This window comes from Prinia subflava, chromosome 32 (genome assembly GCF_021018805.1).
Source record: "Prinia subflava isolate CZ2003 ecotype Zambia chromosome 32, Cam_Psub_1.2, whole genome shotgun sequence".
NCBI classification, from domain to species: domain Eukaryota; kingdom Metazoa; phylum Chordata; class Aves; order Passeriformes; family Cisticolidae; genus Prinia; species Prinia subflava.
In genome coordinates this window covers 849227-870439 of record NC_086278.1, presented here as the reverse complement: position 1 = coordinate 870439, position 21213 = coordinate 849227, and the positions used below count along the sequence as shown (strand labels likewise).

The window sequence follows — 21213 nt, the reverse complement described above, 5'->3', positions numbered from 1 at the left end:
TTAGGTATTTACTAAATAAATTCATTTAGGAGTTCACTTTATTGTATCCAAGGGTTTGGTAGGCGTGAGAGGCAAGAAAAGAAAATTAGCCTTCCCACATTATTGTGTTTGGATCGCAAGCCAGTCACGCTTATTGTGACTTATCCCCTCATATTTATCAAAGTTGTGTTTTTGGCATGATAGGAACTTTCCTTTTTTAGCCTGGCCACTGCACAGAGGAGCACGTTGCTGTGGGAGGCGAGGTGGACGTGTGGGGAGTGTCCAGCCGTGGCTGAGGAGGCCTTGTCCAGACCCCAGGAGCAGTGAGAACATGATGTTCTCCCCAGCAATTCCAGAGCACTCCATCCATCCTTCCTTCACACGGGAGCTGAAAGATACCCCCAAACCAGGCTGCTTTTGGGAAGAAAACACCGCCAGACCGGGTGTATGAACAACTGTTCAGCAAGGTGGGGAAGAAAAGGTTTCCCAAAGGCTGGCAGCAGTCCCACTGTCCCACTGTCCCTTTGGTTTTTTGTCACCTTGCTGCAGCACCGGGATCTACAAAGCCACAGTGACCTGCAGGAAAAATAACCTGGGAGAAAGAAGCATCCTGATAATATCAGAGAATACATGGGCAGGAGGAAGCAGCTGGGGTAGCAGGGGCAAAGAGTCGTCCAAATAAGCTCTTCTTTGGAGAAAATCCTTATCTGTTCCAGCCCCAAACCCTGCAAGTTTAGGAAGAAGAGATGTAAAAGCAGGCCCTGAGTGCTGGTGTGGTGAGCCAAGGCTCCAGTCCTTGGAGAATCCGTGCTGCCAAAATCTCCCTGTGTGAGGATCCCCACCGAGGGCTCCCCTCGAGCAGGAATTCCCCCTCTCCTCTGCAAGAGTTTCCTCAGCAGGTAATTCCCATGAACAGGAGTGCCCAGTGGTTAACTGGGGATTTGCTTCCTCAATAAATAACGTTTATAACTTCAAATACAGAGGCAGGGGTTTGGGTGTGATTTTCCCAGCTGGGGGCAGAGCAGAGGCCTCGGTGGTGCTGCCACTGCAGGGCTCCAGAGCGTGCTCAGCCCTTAGGAAACATCAGAGAATGCACCAAGGTGAGCAGCAGAGGAGGAAACCCCCCGTTCTCTCCTGAGCCCAGCATGGGAGGAAGCTCACAAAAAGCCCTTTTCACACAGAACCTGGCCCTGGGGTCTCCCTGCACCCCCAGGGCCGAGGGCACCGCCGCTCCTGGCGCCGTCAGCGGCTGCTGGTGTGGCCTGTGAAAATTTGCTTTATCACGCGTAAAAACATGATGTGATATTTCAGCCCTCTTCACACAATGTCCCGATAACAGGGGCTGGGAATGGGGCAGCGTTCCTGTAATCTCAGCTGGCCCCAGGGAGAGATTTCCCCCCAGCCAGGGGGACAGGGGCCAGGCTCTGACCTCTGGCTAACAAAATGAGGATAAGCCCTGGCCTGGCACCTGCATTCTGAGCATGTGAGAGGTAAATCTTTCCTTTCCCTGGCAGTGCCGCCGTGTTTCCTTCCTCGTCTCCCTGATAAAGGCTGGCTCAGGCTGCCATCCAGCCGGAGAGGCTCCCCTTGAGCTCCACGTGCTCTGGGTGAGACCCACACTCAACCCCTAGGGCCAGTGAGAGTTTTGAGTCTTTTCAACAACACCTTCACCCTGTGTGTCCCTTCCTGGAGCTCCAGGGATGGATTTTTGAGCACTGTCAAGTGTCAAATGCATCCACATTTCTGATGCCACTAGAAGTCTGGTGCTCATTTGAAGTGCTGAGAGCTCTATGGAAATGCCTTTCCAAAAAGAGTCAGGAGGTCAGCCAAACACCCCAAGGACAGTTGTTCCCAACACAACAGCTACAGACAGCGCTGAGGAGTGAAAGGTCAAAATATCCACTGGAAGCTGGAGTGTTGTCACACCCTGGGAAGGGATGTTTCCACTGGGGGAATGTGTAGCTCCTTTGCTGTATCCCTCCTATCCAGGATAAAGAAAGCTCTGTAAAGTGTGAAATGGGGATAAATCACATTTACAGTTTGCAGGAGACATGGGACACGTGTTTAGAGACCCATTATCTCCACAGAGCTGGGTGGCTCCCCTTGCTGGCAGTGGGAAGGCGTTGGTGGGGTCAGGGAGAGCACAGGGAGGTATGGAAAGGCAGCAGCAGATTAAATTGCTGTGCAGCCACCCTGCCACTCCTGCTCACCCAGACCTTGAGCCCCACTGGTGACAGCAAGCAGGATGACTTTTAAAAATAAAATTGCAGTTGAGCCTCTGCTCCATTTGTCAGCTGTTGGGAAATCAGAGGCAGAGAGAGCAGTGGGGGCAAAGCTCCCTCACATCCCACCCCAACCCTGGAGCTTGGGCATGGTTTGCACCCATGGTGGTGCCCAGCAGGGCTCAGGCTGCTCTTTGCTTCCTCTGCTTGTCCTCCCCATTCTTGCTGAGCTTTGGGACCAGAGCAAGGAGCCCTTGGCCCAAGGTCCTGCACCAGGATCCTGCATCCTGCAGTGCCTGGGCCAGAGTCTGCACCTGAGTGCTCAGCTCAAGCCAAACTGACTCCTTTGTCTGTCCCAGTGAAGGTCAGGCCACTGAGGTGGCAGAGTTTTGCTTTTCTAAAGGGCACAGAAGTGATGGAGCCTATGAAAATGTCTGCAGGGCACACATGAAGCAGAGCCAGACCAAGATCTGGGAGTCCTGAGTCCCAGCTTACAGTAAATATATTTGTGATAATCACTTGATCACCAGGCTTCCCCCTTCCTTGTGGTAACTTTGGGCTGAGGGTTTGGGGCCACAAGCGTTGACAACATTGGTGCCTGTGGTGAAGACAGTGGTTTCTACCCCTGGGAAGAACGATGCAGAAGCAAGATGGTTGTTGACAACAGAGCAGCTGGCAGTGGGCAGTTCTTCATTCCCAGAGGTTTTATTGTGTCCCAGTGGCTCCCAGCCCCTCAGAGGAGCCCCTTGTTCCTGTGGGCATCACTGCAGCAAGGCCTGGCTGAGCCAGCTCTGTCCAGAGGGTGACAGAGCTGGGTTAGTGCAGCTCTGGGAGCTCACTGAGCCCTTGTCCAAACCCTCTGCCTGCCCTGGAGCTCATCAGTGCTGTGTCCTGAGCAGTGTCAGGGCTGGTGAGGGGCAGCCCTGCCAAGCGCGGCCTGCTCCGCTTCCCTGCCATTAACTCCTACTCATTATCTCCAACACACTAATTAGGGCCCGCAGAAGAAGCATGAGACACACAGTCAATATTATTGGGCCATATTTGCAGCTGGTGTAAATCTTTGATGGGCAGAGAAGAAATCCCAAGGGAAAAGGTGGGAGCTCAGTGAGGAAGGCGAATGTGGATGAAAGCAGCTGCTTTCCCTGCCAGAATAATCTCAAAATTGGTGCAAAGATCCAAGGAATATTTAGGATTGTAGGCTGTATTTGCATAATGTTGCTATTTTATGTCTGTCTCAGCAGCAACTGAGTGCTGTAAGTCTAAATGGAATAATTTCAACCCTTTTCAACCTCTGCATCAGCCCATGGGTCTGCAGTGAGTGTGGGCTCACACTCCTGCCTGTTTTAACCCATGGGGACTCAGTGCAGACCAGGTGAGGAGCACAGTGAGCAAGGCCTGCTGAGCCCAGTCCCAGAGATTGCAGAAATGGTACCAGGGCTCACTTTCCCCACAGTTCATTTGCTCTGCTTCAGCTGGGTCAAGGGTCAGCCTGGAGGCTTCTCTGGGCTGAGCTGGGCATCTAAAATCAGGGAATGATGAACTGGTTTGGGTTGGAAGGGACTCAAAGCTCATCCTGTGCCACCTCAGGGAAAGGATACCTTCCACTGTCCCAGGTTTCTCCAAGCCTAGACTTGGACACTTCCAAGGATCCAGGGGCAGCCACAGCTTCTCTGGGAACCTGTGCCAGGGCATCCCCACCCTCCCAGGGAACAATTCCTTCCCTATATCTAACCTTAATTTATTTAACCTGAACTAATTTAAACCAAATTTTATAAACACCCTAAAATCTGTCCACGATGAGAGCAGACAGAGCTCGGTCAGCGCTGCAGTTTTGCTCCCCCAAAGCTTTGCCCAACCAGGCAGCGGTGACAGCTCAGGAAATGGATTCCACCAAATCTCACAACAAGTGATGGGAACTGCTCTAATCTCTGGCAGATAAGGAGTTGCTACAGCAAAGCCAACATAAACCTGAGCTCCCTGGCAGGCTGGCTGTTATTTAGCTGCTGTTGCTAGCCAGCTACTGTACCTGATTGCAGAGACCACCCTGCGTCTAAACCTTCTCACTTAACTCGACACATACATTTTCAACACCATGTGAAGCTCCCAGCCTGGACAGGCTCAGTCACACAGAGCTGAAGGACATTGTTTGGGGAGCTCGAAAGCTGCAGCGAGCATCCCTCAGCCTAAAGTCACTGCAGGCACAACTGGCGGCAGCTCCTGCAGAATGGTAATGTTAATATTGAATGAATGCTACTGCAGCTGCCCAGCCAGACTAAAAACCAGTGTGTTGTTTTTGTTGGTCATCACAGAAAATGAAATATTTGGAGATATGGAACAAGCCCACAGCCTCCTGTTCGGGAAGCATTGCTCTGTGTCACGGAAATCCATTCCCCTCTGATAATTTCCTTTATTGCAGCCTTGTTGATTGCTTTTATCCCTCCTATTTCCTGTCTTTACTTAAAAAATACAATCAAAAGTCTTGCTAAGCCCTTGGAATGCTGGGCAGGAGGTGGATTGGTTTGTGCTGGGAGCAGAATCACACTGAACAGGTCCTCAGGGCCAGAGACACCTGTGTGATTCCCGGGCCACACCAAGGCTTATCTCCAAACCTTTTCCTACCAGGAAAATCACAGCATTACCCTGCATGGGTCAGTACAGGGGAAAAACCACAGAATTTCTCCTTTTAATGGCAAAGCAGGAGTTTAGAGTAAGATAAGGGTCATATTTTGTGGCTGTTTTCTGCTTTGTGTGACACAGCCCCTCCCTGGCTGCCCTGCAACCCTGACATTGCCTGGGCTAGAAACACCCAGCTGTGGCCAAAGGCCTCGTCCCAGCAATAATATCCAACAATAATACACTCCACATCATAAACCTCTTCTTCCAAGGGGTGCTGATAAGAATTTCCATTTTTAGTTGAGGGCAAATGAACCATTCAGCCTTTTTTTTTTGTTGCTGCTGCACTTGAAGATGGAGCAGAAGCTAATTTTTTAACTTTTCCTGTAAATAATGCATTAATGAAGACAGATGGGTCAGCAACATAAACAAAAGCTCTATCTCAAGCTGGTTTTGTTCTGGTTTTGTTTCCCAATATAGTAAGCAAACCACCACCACCCCGGTTCCCAGCCTATTAACAGTGTTTGCACTCCAAATGTTGAACTGGGTTATAAGGAAGTTTAAATTAACACTGGGCTGTAGTTTTTCAAATGTTTGAAGCAGATGTTCAAGTGCCATGAAATCTTCCTTTTTTTTTCTTTTTTTTTTTTTTTTTTCTCCCAAAAATCCCAGTAGATTTTGCAGGGCTTTGGCTCAGTGTGTGTCATGGAAAATCCTAAACTGCACCTTTCCCGTTGTGCTGAGGGTAACCCAGGCATCAAACTGCCTGGGGCTGTCAAAAATCACATTCCTTTGGTAACTCTGCACTGCTGCAGGTCCTGGTTTGCTTTGCTCTCTGAGCAGTCCCAGAAGGGCACTGCAGTAATTTTGGGGAGGAGAAATTTGGAATAGTTTCTGGCTGCTGCTTTGGATGATTTTTCTTAAGTGATCTCAGTTTTGGGGAGGTTCATCTCATGCCTTTAGCTCCAGAGGTGCTGCTCACCTGGCAGGGCACAGACACCTTGGAAAGAGATGTGTCCATAATGTTGAGGAATGCATTTTTTCCCCCCAAAGACTGGCATTTGGGCACCCCCAAATGGGATGGGCATGAGCCAGCAGAGGCACTGCCAGGGAGAGGGGTGCCCTGCTCTTCTGGCTGATCAGTTCTCTGTGGCCAGGCTCTCAGACCACCCCTAAGGGCCCAGGGCAAGGGCAGGGCCAGGAAAACCACGCTGAGCTGTCAGGTTTGGCACTGAGAGAGTTGGGAATCTGTATCCTCAATCAGCTCAGGGGCACTGCAGAGTGAGCCTGGACTCTGGGGTCACAGCCCAGGGAGGGATAACACAGGGAGGCTTTGGGGAGAAATTTATTGGAGGAACTGTAGCCCATGTGCAGAGAGCTCAGAGATATGGATCCTTTTGGGGAACCTCAGCCTTCAAGTGCTTGGTGAAATCTGGCCTGGGTGCTGAGTGTTGGCTCAGGAGACACAGCTGTCACCATTCTTGCACAGCCTCAGGAGTGAGGAGGATCTCTTGAAGTTCATGCACTTCTGGAGGCTCTGGGTGTGTGGATTTCAGAGCAGCAATCCGAGACCAAAGCTCTTCCCTCAGCTCCCTTGCTGACCTGCTCTCCAGGCTCTTCCTCTCTGGGATCATTTGTTTTGCTCCCACCCCTTTGCCTGTTCCTGCCTGTTTAGCCTGAAAGCACTGCCTGGATTTTTATACAGCATCCAGAAAAAAGGGGCTCCACAGCTGCTCACAACTTCTTATACAAATTCAACTAGAAAGAGATGAAAGCAAAAATCCCACTGATGTTGATGATTTCAGTGAGATGTGGTTGCTTTAGTTGCTTACAATAATTCAGAGATGGATGGGTGGATGGATGGGTGGATGGATGGGTGGATGGATGGATGGATGGATGGATACTTCCACAATTAAGCCATATTTTCACAAACCTTTCTAAAATTAAGATTGAACTGAAGATTTAAGTCAAACACCTGTGAATATGTTGAGATAAAACAGATCAGAAATGAAAGGAGAATCAATGTACACCAGAATTTAATGTGACAAATAAAGTCTTTAAGAAACAGAAGTCACAGTACTAATGTGGATGGATGGATGGATGGATGGATGGATGGATGGATGGATGGATGGATGGATGGATGGATGCATGGATGCATGGATGCATGGATGGATGGATGCATGGATGGAATGAAGGAGTGTAGAAACAAAGAAAACAAAAACATGCAGTGGAACATTTTTTCAGGGGCTCCTGGGACTCCCAGCTTGGCAGCCCTGGCTCTTGTCACACTCTCACCATGTTGTTTGTGAGTGTTGTGTCTATTTGGACAGGGGCTTTAAAGCTAAGCACTTCTGAACTTGCAGAAACAGCCCTGATTTGCTGCTTGGGGAAAGACCTTTAGGAAATAACTGCCCCCTGGTTTTGTGGTTTGTTTTTTTTTTTCATTTGGTCTCTGTCATGGAACTGCATGAACATCCAAGAAATGCCTTTGCGTGGTTATATTGAAAGTAAGGGCAAAGGGAGAATTTTGCTCATAAAGCAGCTGTGGAGTTCTGACAGACACTCCTGATAAATGAAACACCACTCCCAGGAGTTCTGATCTCAGGTGCAGCTGAAGGATTCAAGAGATGCTCAGTTTCTCCCAGAATAGCACAGTGAGGCACAGCTTTACTTCTTTCACCACAAACTCTGGCTGAAATCCTCCTCAATCAGCAGGACAGTCCTCATTTCTCTATAAAGAGAAGTTACTCACACCAACAGACTGGCTGCTCCCTAATTCTGAAGGACTCCTGTTGGTATTTATTGACAATTTTACCAATCTTGTAGAAGTTCACACATGCAGCTGATAAAATGACACATTGCCTGTGTTTGCCATGTACCAGAACACACCACAGACTCTGCTCTGCTCCAGCAAATCTCTGACAGACAGAGACAGAGAGTGAATTTCTGACAGGCACAGAATGCAGGCACTGGTCTGCTGTACAATGTAGTCACTTGAGGATTTACAGTGAGGCTCTGTATTTATGGGTGATTGCAGAGGGTTATTTATTGTTTTTAAGGCACAGCTTTCCCCGCAGCCTGTTCAGAGACATTGGTGCTGCCAGGGAAGGACGGGGAGAAAGGCAGGGAGGGCAGATCTCTGCCTCGGGACCGCCCGCAGAAATGAGATGATAAAAGCAAATGTCGGATTATCTCCCTAATGCTGGATTATCACTCCTAACAAGGTGAATGGCTTGTCTTGGCAAATGGCTTCATAAGAACCGTGGATAGTTTTGAAAGGGTCTGCGTGGTCACACTTCAACCGTTGGCTGCTGCAGCTGATGTCAGCAGAGCAGATGTCACACCTCTCCCGAATTCCTGCACCGTGCCATGAGCCATGGGCTCTGATTGCAGAGTGGCTCGGGGGAAAGGCCTGTCAGGGGTGTCAGTCACTCACAGGGCGAGGAATAAAGCAATATCACAGCCCAGTGTGCAGGCCACTATCTGGAGACTGCATAATTCTACAATAAACTACACAGCTGAGCACTTTGAGCTGTGATACCCCTGCAAGAGGAGCTGCAAATTGGACGAGACTGTGCTCCAGAGCACCACTAAATCACTGCAGTGAGGGATCGGCTCTGCAAGCGAGGGGGTAACTGAGCCATGTGGAATTTACAAGTATCCAGGGGAAGAAAAAGAAGCCAGCAACCTCATTCTCTGTGCTACACAACTCAACAGAGAGATTCCATGTCAAGTAAGATCAGTACAAGGTTTTATCCAAGTGAGATTACACACAAGCACAAAAATAAAACATTCTGTATTCTACATTATATTACAAAGGCAGGCAGTCAATAAATAGGTCAATAAATTATGGGAAGCACAGAAGAGTATGTGTGAAAATGGGTGAAATTGGGTTTAGTTGGTGCGTGATAAAGTCTTTGGTGTTCATTCCCTTGAAGTGTTGGAGTGATTCTTTCAAAGACCCTTATCACTTCCAGGGGAGATAACTTTCCCTTAAAAGTGTAAAACAGATGCAGGGACAGTACAGTAAGCTCTGGTACAGGCTAAAAGAGTCAACATCACTTACACTTTCCCAAGAATCTGACAAATTTGCAGCTTAGTATAAATAAAGTGACGGGTCTATTGTTTCTCAGCTCCGACACCTCCTTATCACCACGATTTGTTGCAGAAGAGTGGTGGAAACATGGCATGTGACTCCATCTGTAGAGTCTGGGGGGAGGAATATCCCTGTGAATCGACAATTCAGCGCTTACAGAAAGGGAAGATGCTCGTGTCCCACTGGCAGGAAGGGCTCTGCTGTTCTGCCTGGCACTGCTGCGCCATTCGAGTTGGATTATGAAGCTGCATCTCATGGGATTTACTGACTGGGAATGGGGACTGGTTCTCAGCTGGTAGAAATTTCAAGGACAATTTTAGCTGGTACAGTTCCAAGGGTTCAGGAGATTTATTGCACTTCCTTCTGCCACCTGAAGCTCTGGCCCTCGAGAGCCAACCCACGGCTGCTGCAGCAAAGCCAGAGCTGCCTCAGAGTGATTTTGAAATAAACCTGCACAGGGGGAGTTTCTCACCTTGGCCCATGCCTGGCACTGCTCCTGGGCCATTTTCTTTCCTAAGAAAGATGGGAAAGGGAATGGTGCCCTTCTGCTCCATATGCCAAATCATCCCTGCCAGTTACCTTTGACTGAAACAGGGAAAGAGTGAAGAAAGTATTAAGAAAAAAGGAAAAAAGCCACCTTGTTTGTGCCTTAGTGATTCAAGAGCTTGAGAACTATCGGGACGTAAGATCTACAGAGATAAATTAAGAAAAAAATGAGCACATAAAGACTTTTATAAAGATATTATAGAACACTGAACAATCTAGGTGTGACTGCCCATCACTCATGTATCTTTAACAGCTCTGGAAAGCTCTGGAGATGCCAATCAACATTGATAAAGTACAAAAATATGCCTTTATTTCCATGAATTTGGATGTGCCCTTCTGGCACCGAGAGCCCTCCCAAACAATCCAGTGATCAGCTCCATGCCCTGACAGGAAGAGAGACTCGGTCGCGATCTGGACAGGAAGAGCAGCGAGAAGGAAGCAATGGAACAAAATATACAATCCCTACAGCATGTGCCCATTCCCTGTGACAGGAAACATACAATTATCTGTACAGGCCTCATTAAATAACCTCATTAAATAGCAAATCCCAAATGTACAAATTTACAGACTGAATCATTAAATACTCCCCCTGTGCCCTCCCCGCGCGTGCATTCCCTCCTACTATCTGCAGCCACACTCTGACACCACCATGCCCTCATACTTGAACTTGTAGGTGACCACCCCTGCATCCAAGTAGAGGATGGAGATGGGGTCGAGTTTGGTGGGCACGCAGCAGGCCTTGGAGGCTTTCTGGGGGTTCTTCAGGTGGACCAAAGTCTTGACTATGGCATGTTTGGTTGGCGTGACGTGCTCTGTCAAGGGGTAGGCGCACACCCCGTGGCACTCGTAAGCCTCGTACCCCGCCGGGGCGATGATCCAGGAGTCCCAGCCAATCTCCTTGAAGTCGATGTAGAGCGGAGTCTTTTTGCAGTAGTTGCCTTTGGCGTTCCTCCGGATGCGGGCGGTGGAGTCGTAAATGATGTTGGAGCGCATCTGGAGCAGCGCTTCCTCCCCAGGCTGGTCGTGGAAATTGCCAACCTCCAGTTCCTCCAGGTCAAGGAGCTGCTCGTGGTCTATCATCTCGTTCAGCTCTTCCTTCTCCTCCTTTTTGTCGTTGCTTTGGTCGTCAGAGTACACAACCAACAGGGGCACGTGCTTGGCCTCGGAGTTGATGTCGATATCGAGCTTCCCTTCCCCGTTCTGCCCCTCCCCTTCCCTGCTCTCGATGTGAACTTCCAGGCGGTGCGTGGTCAGCCCTGCCCTGCGCCAGCGCCGGATGGCCTCGGTCACCTCGAAGCTCTCCCACTCGCTGCTCGTGCCGTAGATGTGCCTGGAGGCCAGGGCCACCATCTTCCTCTCCTGCCCGGCCCCCACGGGGATGTTCTCCAGCACTTCGAAAATGGTGACCTTCCTGTCCAGCCCCTCGTAGAGCCTCTGGTCCCGCTCCACCAGCGTGTAGAGCCTCAGCTCGGCCATGGTGATCTCCTCGTGGTGAGGGATGGAAACGTTGAACAGGAGCGGGTATTTCCGAGTTCCAGTGATGCCGGTGGGGTGGGAATCCAGATCTGGAAAGGACAAAAATCAAACGTTTTAGAAGAGTCTATACATCCAGAAACACACGAGCTGAGGGTCATCCAGCAGGCTGGACTTTACCTGGACAGCTCCATGGAAATGTTTTTCCAGCACTTTTCGCAACTGTACTTGGAAAAAGGGCCGAGGTTATTTTAGATGTGTAAAGACTACAAGGTCCCAGACATGCCACAGACCTGGATTTAGTGATCCTCCTTCTGTCCCCAGGCTTTCCAGGGACTTCCTTGTCAACTGGAAGGTTTACATATTCAAAATTTGTTGCCTAATACTGACATAAAAATCACTTCTGTGTTACTGCACAACAACTATTTAATAAACAAGGGAAAACATTCATTGGTGTAGGAAGGCAGAAGGACGTGGCTCTGGAGCCAACATGAAAGGGGCAGCATATCATAATCTGCAAACACAAGAAATGTGCGGGCTGTAGTGTTCCTCTGTGAGCAGGAACTCCCTGCTGCTCAAACCCCCCTCAGACATGGAAAGGACCAAGCACTAGGAGAGGAAAAGCTGCTTTGGAAGATGTTTTACATCAGGAAGAGCAGGTGGTGACACCAGGGTGACCTGGCAGCCACAGTAACCCCACCACAGGCCCTGTGGGCTTTGGGTGAGCAACCAGCTGCACTCAGCCAGGCACCCTGGGCACCTTTAGCAGTGAAGAGGTGAGAAGGACAATGTCTGGTGTCACCTGGGCTGCCTGTCCCAGCTGCACTGCTGTGACTGCACAGCAACAGTCACTCCTTCCCACAGGGTCTGCTCACAAGGGTGAGTTTGCTGCCTCCTCGCAACCCAGAGGAGATATTAGGACACAGAGGCTGTAATTATAATTAATGCAAAGGCAAACTGTTTGTAATTAACCTATTGCTCCTTTCATCTCTGCCTTCCCCAATTTTTCTGTGTTTGTAGAAAAATTACTCTGATAAAGCCACAAGGTCTGGCCATGATCCACCAGTGCACTTAAGCAAGCCACAAACTTCAGCATGTGACTTGTGCTGTTTAACTACAGTTTGGAGGCTTTGAAGCACCTGCCTTTTTATTTCTCTCTTTTTTTTTTCTTTTCTTTTCTTTTTTTTTCTTTTCTTTTTTTTTCCATTTTGTATTTTCATCTCTTCACAAATAAAATAAATGATGAGGGATTCTGCTTCCATTTCCCTCTCAGTTGGTAAAGGTGGGAGCAGGACCCGCTGTGCAGAGCCAGGGTAGGAGCAGACCCTGAGCACCTCTCACACAGCCAGGATGTGACTCTGCTCCTCAGCTGGAAAGTCCAGCCAGACCTCCTGCTGTTTCCAGTACACCCTGGGAAGGTTGGGAAGGGAGATTTGGAGTCCATAGAAAAAGAAAAAAATCCCTTAAAACTTTGTTTTAAGTATTAAGAACTGATTACAGCCCCATTTACAAATAAACTGTTATGGTCCATGGGTTAAAACAAAGAGCTAATTCCAGCCATGCCACCTGTTATATTTTTATAATAAAGGATTTAATGGGTAGTAATGGGATTTCTGCCAGTTTTCAGCAGGCAGGTGAACAAAACAATTCCATGGTCTGTTTCTCCTGTCCTTCTCATTGCAAGCAATTAATTTTTCTATCCAAAGAGTTCTTTAGCATGAAATTATCCAGACCTTGAGGACACATGAAAAATGTGAATTGCACAGTCCTTAAGCTGCATGTATTTGTGAAGCTGTGCTCCCATCAGCGGCCTCGCTTTGCATCGTGCTGATCTGGATTGGAAGAGGTGAGAGAAAATCTGAAATGGCAGAAATTTAAGGTGAGTTTTCCCCATTTGATGCAGAACTTCTGCAAGAGGCACAGCAGGACAGCACAGAGCTGCCAACACCACCTGGCAAAGGTCAGTCTGTGCCATTTCAGTGCTGCAAAACTGAATTTTTGCAGATGGAATGATTTCAGATTTGCATCACTAAACCACAGGGTGTTTTATTATTCTTTACCATACTGAACCTGGCAATCTTTGTCCCATTATTTCTTTTTCAAATAGAACAAAATGAGAACAACACCTCCCCCGTGTGTGCCTTTACTCCTGGTGGTGAGCAGAGACAGGCACGGCAAGGTGAGCAACTGGCTACCCCTGCCACCAAGCTTCCAATAAATGTCTCCACACTGGAGAAAAGAAGATGTAAAAAAGCTTTAAACTACAGTGCAGAGTTTCTTCATACCAGAAACCCACTGCCTGGCAGGAGATGGGAGCAGAACAGAGCTTGGGGATTCTCTCCTGGCCTCTCACTGCCCTGCAAATCTCAAGTGACTTCCACTCAACCTCTCCTCACGCCTCATCATTTTGAAACTCCAAATGTTGAGGAAAAAGCAACAATGTTTTTAACTTCACTAATTAAACAAACTGAGGATCAGAGAGGCCCCATGGCAGCTTGAACAGCCACATATGCCCCTGGGTAACTGAACGTGAATCAAAGCACTTGCATTTGCCACATGGATTAATGGATACTTGGAATTCTTCAGTTAAAAAATGTTTTTAGCTTAAAATGTGTTGGTGTAAAAAGGTATTGGCAAATTATTGAATGTTAGTGCTGCAGCATTATCTCATCCTTGTTGAACTGAGGGGAATGTGGAAGGAAAAACAGGAAAAAAGAGGAAAATGGCAAAAAGGCATTGGCTCAGTTGGTTGGGGCAGAGTGGTAACAATGCCAAGGTTATGTCTTTGATCCCTATGTGGGCCATTCACTTGAGAGCTGGATTTGATGATCCTTGTGGGTCCCTTTCAACTCAGAATACTCTGTGATTCTGTGATAATTAGGTTTCTTCAGGTTTTGATGTTTGTTTTTATTAGGCTATAGTCTGGTACTCCAAAGTAAAACCTGTTGGTTATCCAAAATTCCTCTTCACTTATTTTTTTGTATTTTCTGGACTGTGCACCAATGCCAAAGGAAGAAAACTTTATCAATGTCATGGGGATCAACAGAGAGAAGGCACTGTCAGAAAGCTGTGCTTGGTTAAGCTCAGAATTTTAAAATATTACACTTGAAAATACACTTTGAACAGTGTGGAAAAATGAGTCTTGCCTAATTTCAAATATTACTTGAGATATCCATTTTAAAAAATCAATCAGCTAATTACAGACAATGTGTGTCACTATGGGGATAAAGAAATTAATGCACCAAAATTTCACTTGGTGCTGTCCCAGTGCTAAAGACAAATCTTCCCCCCAAACCCAATCCCAAAGTTTCCAGAGCAAAGGATAAGGACTTTCTCCCCAGAGCTGGGGTCTGGGCAGCCCTGCCACAGCTGCTGATTTCCAAGGCCGTCCTCACCAAAAGGCCTTTTCCCCAGCACACCTCATGCTCTGTACTTGGTCAGGACATTTCACACTGGCTCTAAAGACACTCCTTCCTATCCCCTTCTCCCAGAGATGAACAGCTCTTACCTTCATTTTTGAAGCTCCTGATGATGTTTGCAGAAGGCATCGATGTCCTGTCTGTGGCAAACCTGTTGTAGAGCTCTAGCATGTACTCTGGTGGGTCCACCTTGGCTGACTCGTGCAGGGGGATGTCGGAGAGGTTCAACGTCTTCAAAAACTCATTCTTCATGTTTTGGAGCAGCGTGTTGAAATCAACCCCGTCTTGCTCAGAGAGGATCTCATCAAAAAGAGGCACGTCTTCCTCGAGGGAAGAGTGCTCCAGGCTCAGGATGGGACTGCAGGCTGCAAGGTGAACCAGGAGGGAGAGGACAGCCCAGAGCTGGAGGACAACAGAATCCATGGCTTGGCCCGAGCCTCCCACTGCGCTCAACGAGCTCTGGCTCTCTGTGGGCTCGGTGGCGGTTTTATCCGCTGGGTTGTGCGCGGCTTGTGTCACAGAGGGATGACAAGTTTGGAAACTCTTGTCTTGAAACTTGTGATCCGTCCTGTCTGTCTGCCCCTTCCCCCTCCCCAAAACCAGGTCTCAGTAATTGGATCTTGCTCTCCGCTATGGCTGCCTTGCCTCTCTTATCTCGGCCAGTGGAAGCTGCTCACCAGATTTGTTGCTATCTCACCATCCCCTCTCCCTTAATGAGCGTTTTGTAAACATTCTGTGCGGGACTCTCAGAGATAGGACAAGTTTCTTCTCAGAGAGGAGCTGCCCTTCCTCTCTCCCTGCCGGTAGCTGACTTTGCCTGCTGTACGTGAACCATTTCCCTCCGTGCGGATTTCGGGCAAACGCGTGAATTCCATAGAGCCTCCCTCCAAATGCACTCATCTCACACCAAGGGCAAACAACAGCTCCCTCTGCCCTTTTCAAAACTTTACATTAAACTTACATCTTCACTTTTTATGTCAAACTTAAAAAGGAATTTCTTCGGGAAAAATTCCGTTCCCCTGTACTTGTGCAGTGCAAAGCACGGGAGAAGAGCTCTTGGTGCTACCACAGCACAGAGTCACCAGGCCCTGGGTGCAGAGGAGAGCTCAGGGTGAGCAACAAGAATCACATCCTCCAAGGAGCAGGGAATTCAACTTGGTGATCCTCCTGGTCGCTTCCAACTTGAGCTATTCCATGATTTCATGACTGGAGTATTTGCAAATGATTCAGAAAATCTTTATTTCATTCATCTTTCATATGTGACTTGGCAAATCATGGTTATACTTGATTTAGTCATTGCACTGCTAATAAAAAAATTATTAAAAACACACAAAGGCCAACAGGTGACCCTGGCTTCAGATTCTCATGAATTCAAACAGCTCAGGGATACAGCGTGGAGAATACAGAAGTGACTTTGCAAAGACGTGCTAGAATTAATGGTGCTTTTTGTGTTAGTGTGCAAATTTCAGCAAAATGTGAGCAGTGTGCAGGCAAAAATTGGTCTGGTTCATAGATAACATTGTCTAATTAAATCTCCCTGTTCTCCATAGACTTTCCAAAGTGCTCAGCGCCTGTCCCCGAGGGTTTCAGCACTCAAGATAAAGAGGCATTTCTGCTTGTGCTGCAGAGCTTTCCCTTGCAAGCACTAAGAACTTTACCCAAGGACTAAATCACTGACCTGCTGGGTTTTCTGGACTCTGCTTTTTGTCTAAGCACCTCCAATGATTTGCTGCCCATCTCTGCAATTCTCTTCTTTTGTCATTTGCCCAAATCTATCACAAACAGCCATAACAATGAGAACCATGCTCAAGTCATGCCTGTTTTAAATTAATCCTCTGTTTTTAATTAAATATCAATATTTTTCTGAAAATCATGTGCAGTGTGGCTGTCATGGAGCCAGACACTGACATGGCATTTTAACCTCATTTTATTCAACTTTTCTTCTTCAAGAACATGGGAACCCTGATGTTAGAGGAAAAGTGTGCTATTGAGGTCCCTGTTATTGCTGCACCACATTAGAAGCAGATATTTGAGCTTAGCAAGATTAATTTAGATCTCACTGTGGAGTTCTTAGCTATCTATAAATCCTCTACAGCCGTATCAAAGGCTGATCTGTGGACATCGTGGCTTTCCAGAGCTGACCACAGAAATCTTGAAGAAATCTTGGAGCAGTCTGGGTAACTCCTGTTAATTAAGAGAAAAGTGCAGTCTTCTTTTTGTTGATGATTCATCACCAAATTAAGGTCTTTACTTCCACAGGAAGTGAGGTTAATATTAAAACCCCAGAGAATTGGCTTAGCCTTAACTCTTTGATGCAGCACAGCAGTGAGTCCTGTAAAGGAAAGTCTTTGGGGCTGCTTGTCACAACCAGTGACGCAGGACGTTTGTCATGAGGGTGATAATGCCTCCAGAGTGTTTCCTTTTTTAATGCTTCAATATTCGTTTCAAAAATGCACTGATTTCATATATATATATAAAAATACATGCAGATATTGTTCAATTAAAGAGATAAGCACATCGTAAGAGCTGCTGCTTGCTGCACTGGGATCTGTGGAACTCCTTTCAAAGGGATGGGGGTTTTCTGTGAGATTCAGGGCTGAAGGTTTTGAATTTAAAAGGGTTTCTTGAGCATTTGTGTCACTCTGAGTTTTTTAGTTGAGTTTCCTCTCTCACAATGAACATATTAACTATTGGGGTCTGCAACTGACCCTTGATCAGAGACTGAGTGAAATTCTCTCTGTTACTCTCTTGATGCAGATGAGCAGCTCCAGAGCCAGAGGAGCTTTTCTAGGTTTGCTCCCCTTTTCTATGAACTAAGGCTCAGCCTGTTGTGCAGCCCTGGATCTCTGAGTGCCAACACTGAACACACACAGAATTCACAGAATCACTGGGTTGGAAGAGACCTCCAGGATCATCAAGTCCAACCCAACCCTAACCTCAAGTAAACCATGGCACCAAGTGCCATATCCAGACTTTCTTTAAACACACCCAGGGATGGTGACTCCACCACCTCCCCAGGTAGACCATTCCAATACTTAATTACCCTTTCTGTAAAAAACTTTTCCCTAATATCCAGCCTATATTTCCCTTGGTGCAGCTTAAGACTGAGTCCTCTCGTTCTGTCAGTTCCCGCCTGGAGAAAGAGACCAAACCCACCTGACCACAGCCACCTTTCAGGGAGCTGTGAGAGTGATGAGGTCACCTCTGAGCCTCCTTTTCTCTGGGTTAAACACCCCCAGCTCCCTCAGTCATTCCTCACAGGGTTTGTGCTCCAAGCTCCTCTCCAGCCTTTTTGCCCTCCTCAGCATCCCTTCAGCTCCTCTGGGTGTACTGGGAGCAGCACAGGGCTGGGCTGGGACCTCTCTGAGCCCTGCTCAGCCCAGACACGTCTGTTCTGAACCTGTCATTTCCCATCCTGCAGTATTACTGTGTACAGCAAAAAGCAGTTGTGAGCACAGGGATCTGACATCCACTTCCTCACCCACACGTGTCATCTTGCCTCAGTGGCTCATTAGGAACACAGTTCCTGCTCAGACATTCCAAGTGTTTTTTTACATTTCCGCTCTGGATTTGATAAATCCTTGAACAAAGGCAAAGTGCAGGGGTTGGACACAAAGCAGCTTGTGCTGAATTTCCTGACTTATTCCATGTAGACCTTGCTGGGGAATTGCCAGACAAGGAATAACCAGAGAGCACATCTGATATAAAAGCAGCTTCCTGTTTCCTTAGGCTGCAGGCTGATGATTTAACACACTGATAATTATTTTTTCTGAATTGATTTGTGTAACAGAAGGACTTTATTCCATGTCACTGAAATGGTTTGTCCATTTTTCCCCCCATATTTCAATTTACAATTTTCCCCCCATAACTTCAATTTACACACCCAATAAGTATCCTAGAAAGAAATTGCTTTCAAAGTATAGATCTAACTAGATCACCTGAGGTAGCTGGAGAGGGAGCATTAATAAGCATCACAGTTTAACCATGATTCAATCTGTAGCATCAACAATGACCCCATTTCATCAGCAGTAGGTGGTTCACTGGGCAGCCTGGGTTACAGAGAGGTCACAGAAAGGTCTGCTGGCCCTCACCCTGAGGGAGGTGGTGTTCATCCCCCAGTTAATTGGCAGTTGTGTGTGGGAACACGAGGCTGCTGCGAGCCCAGGGCTCTGCACTGACCCTGGCAGTGCTGGGGACCAGCCCCTGGCACTCCCAGAGCACCAGGTGATCCCTCCTCACCTTCCTGCTGGATCTGCTGGGGGTGGAGAGGCACCACGGGCTGGACAGGATCCCTTCCTCTGCCACGGGAAGGACTGGAGGACAAAATCAGCCCAGAGAGCAGAGGCCCCTCCTGCCCCCAGTGCCCAGCAGAGAGGTCAGGAACCACTGAGGCTCTGCAGCTGCTCCTGGGAACCTCTCCCTTGTCCAGAGGGTCCATCCTGAAGATTGTGGGGCTCTAAAATAGACTCCAATCTCGGGCACGCCACAGCTTCCTCCCAGCTGAGGCCTCCAGAGCTCCTTCTGCCAAGAGGCAGCAGAAGAGCTGGGTGGGAGCAGGAATGTGGGGCAGGAGTGTGGGACAGGAGTGTGGGGCAGGAATGTGAGGCAGGAGTGTGGGACAGGAGTGTGGGGCAGGAATGTGAGGCAGGAGTGTGGGGCAGGAGTGTGGGGCAGGAATGTGGAGTAGGAATGTGGGACAGGAGTGTGGGGTAGGAATGTGGGACAGGAGTGTGGGACAGGAGTGTGGGGCAGGAATGTGGGGTAGGAATGTGGGACAGGAGTGTGGGACAGGAGTGTGGGGCAGGAGTGTGGGACAGGAGTGTGGGACAGGAGTGTGGGGCAGGAGTGTGGGGTAGGAATGTGGGACAGGAGTGTGGGACAGGAGTGTGGGGCAGGAATGTGGGGTAGGAATGTGGGACAGGAGTGTGGGACAGGAGTGTGGGGCAGGAGTGTGGGACAGGAGTGTGGGACAGGAGTGTGGGGCAGGAGTGTGGGGCAGGAATGTGAGGCAGGAGTGTGGGGCAGGAGTGTGGGGCAGGAGTGTGGGGTAGGAATGTGGGGCAGGAATGTGGGGCAGGAGTGTGGGGCAGGAGTGTGGGGCAGGAGTGTGAGGCAGGAATGTGGGGTAGGAATGTGGGGCAGGAATGTGGGGCAGGAATGTGAGGCAGGAGTGTGGGGTAGGAATGTGAGGCAGGAATGTGGGGTAGGAATGTGGGGCAGGAGTGTGGGACAGGAGTGTGGGACAGGAGTGTGGGGCAGGAGTGTGGGGCAGGAGTGTGGGACAGGAGTGTGGGGCAGGAATGTGGGGCAGGAGTGTGGGACAGGAGTGTGGGGCAGGAATGTGGGGTAGGAGTGTGGGGCAGGAGTGTGGGGCAGGAGCAGGGCTGCAGGCTGGGAAGTGAGGCAGGGCTGTCCCGGGTGCCAAGGTCAGGACACACGGGATCCAGAGGGTGTGATGCTCCTCTGGGCAAGAAGGAATGTGAAGTGTCTTTGAAGCACCCCCACCCTTCCTTAGACTGTTTTTTGGGATGAGGAAACACCTGCCCTCAGCCAGAGGCTGGGAGCAACCTTGGAGGGAGAACCTTTCCCAGGAAAAGGTGATCAAAGTTTGCTGAGTGGCCTGGGCTTTCTGGGCATGAATAGTTCCTCAGGGGATAAAAAGTCTGCCCATTATACAGGGTCACATCTAATTTCCCCACCTGTAAACTCATGTGGGTTTTGGTTCAGCATTCCATACCTTAAGAATGTCATTATGACTTTTAAATTCGATTGTCACTGCATTGTAGGCTTCTTTTAAAATGTGAAAAATGTTTCTCTGGTCCTTTTTTTTTTTCTTTTTCTCAGGAGTTTTGGATCAAGGCTGTTCCCTAATCAGGGATCTCCATTAGGTCACACCATTGCAGGGAAGCAGGAGAGGGATGCAAACATGCTGTAGCAACCACTGCATGTGATTTGAGATTTTCCAAAATACAGGGATGGAATTATTGCAAAAATGCCCTGCAACGGTCCCTGTCAGGAGATAGCTGTGGCATGAGGTAACTGCAGGGTGTGAGATGGGAGATAAAGAGGAGTGTGACACTGACAGTGTGATGAGCTTGCAATGGAATAACTAAAATTAGTTTCCATTCCTGCATCTGCCCAAGTCCTTATTCCCATATGCCTTGGTTCATGGCTGCTCTGGATTCCCTGTCCATAGATGGGCTCTTCCCAGGGCCTCTATTCCCATTTCAGATGTCACTGGAAAATTAAAGGATGGTATTTATTGAAAGTGTGAGGAGAAACAGTGCATTACAGCCTGTGTGATCAAGAAAAAAAATCAGGGAGAAGGAAAGGGAGAAGGCTGGGCAGCCACAAGGACAGGGAATTCCTTAAACTGAGAGACCCCAGCTCCTCCTGACCCAGGGAATTCCTTAAACTGAGAGACCCCAGCTCCTCCTGACCCAGGGAATTCCTTAAACTGAGAGACCCCAGCTCCTCCTGACCCAGGGAATTCCTTAAACTGAGAGACCCCAGCTCCTCCTGACCTGGAGCACCACTGGCTTTGCGTGGGGAGCCCAGGGCTCGTCTCCCTCAGCCATTCCCAGGCAAGTGAGGAGAATGGGGATCCCAAAAACCAGCATGACACACAAATTACCTTCACTGCCACTGGAAATTCCCTTTCCTCCCTCCTTCAACCCTGCTGAGGTGGCAGAAGCTCCAGGAAGGGACCCCATCCACGTGCATTTGCTCCAGAGCAGCCTGGGCTGGTCCGCGGGCCAGCGGCCACGTGGCAACACAGAGAAATGAGGAGAAGCTGGGAGTTCCATGCCAGTGCAGAGCCTGAGGAACTGAAACAGAAAGAAAAGAGCTGGAAAACCAGCTGGAC

General features: G+C 48.6%; 1 protein-coding gene across 1 annotated transcript; it reads right to left on the bottom strand.

Moving 5' to 3' along the window:
* Positions 1–10077: 10077 nt before the first annotated feature.
* Positions 10078–14847, bottom strand: BMP10 (bone morphogenetic protein 10). Its single transcript, XM_063420789.1, has 2 exons — positions 14438–14847; positions 10078–11021 (listed from the first exon to the last, which is right to left on the bottom strand). Exons 1-2 carry the CDS (start codon positions 14769–14771, stop codon positions 10078–10080), a joined length of 1278 nt encoding a protein of 425 aa, XP_063276859.1. The 5' UTR covers positions 14772–14847.
* Between the last annotated feature and the right edge of the window lie 6366 nt (positions 14848–21213).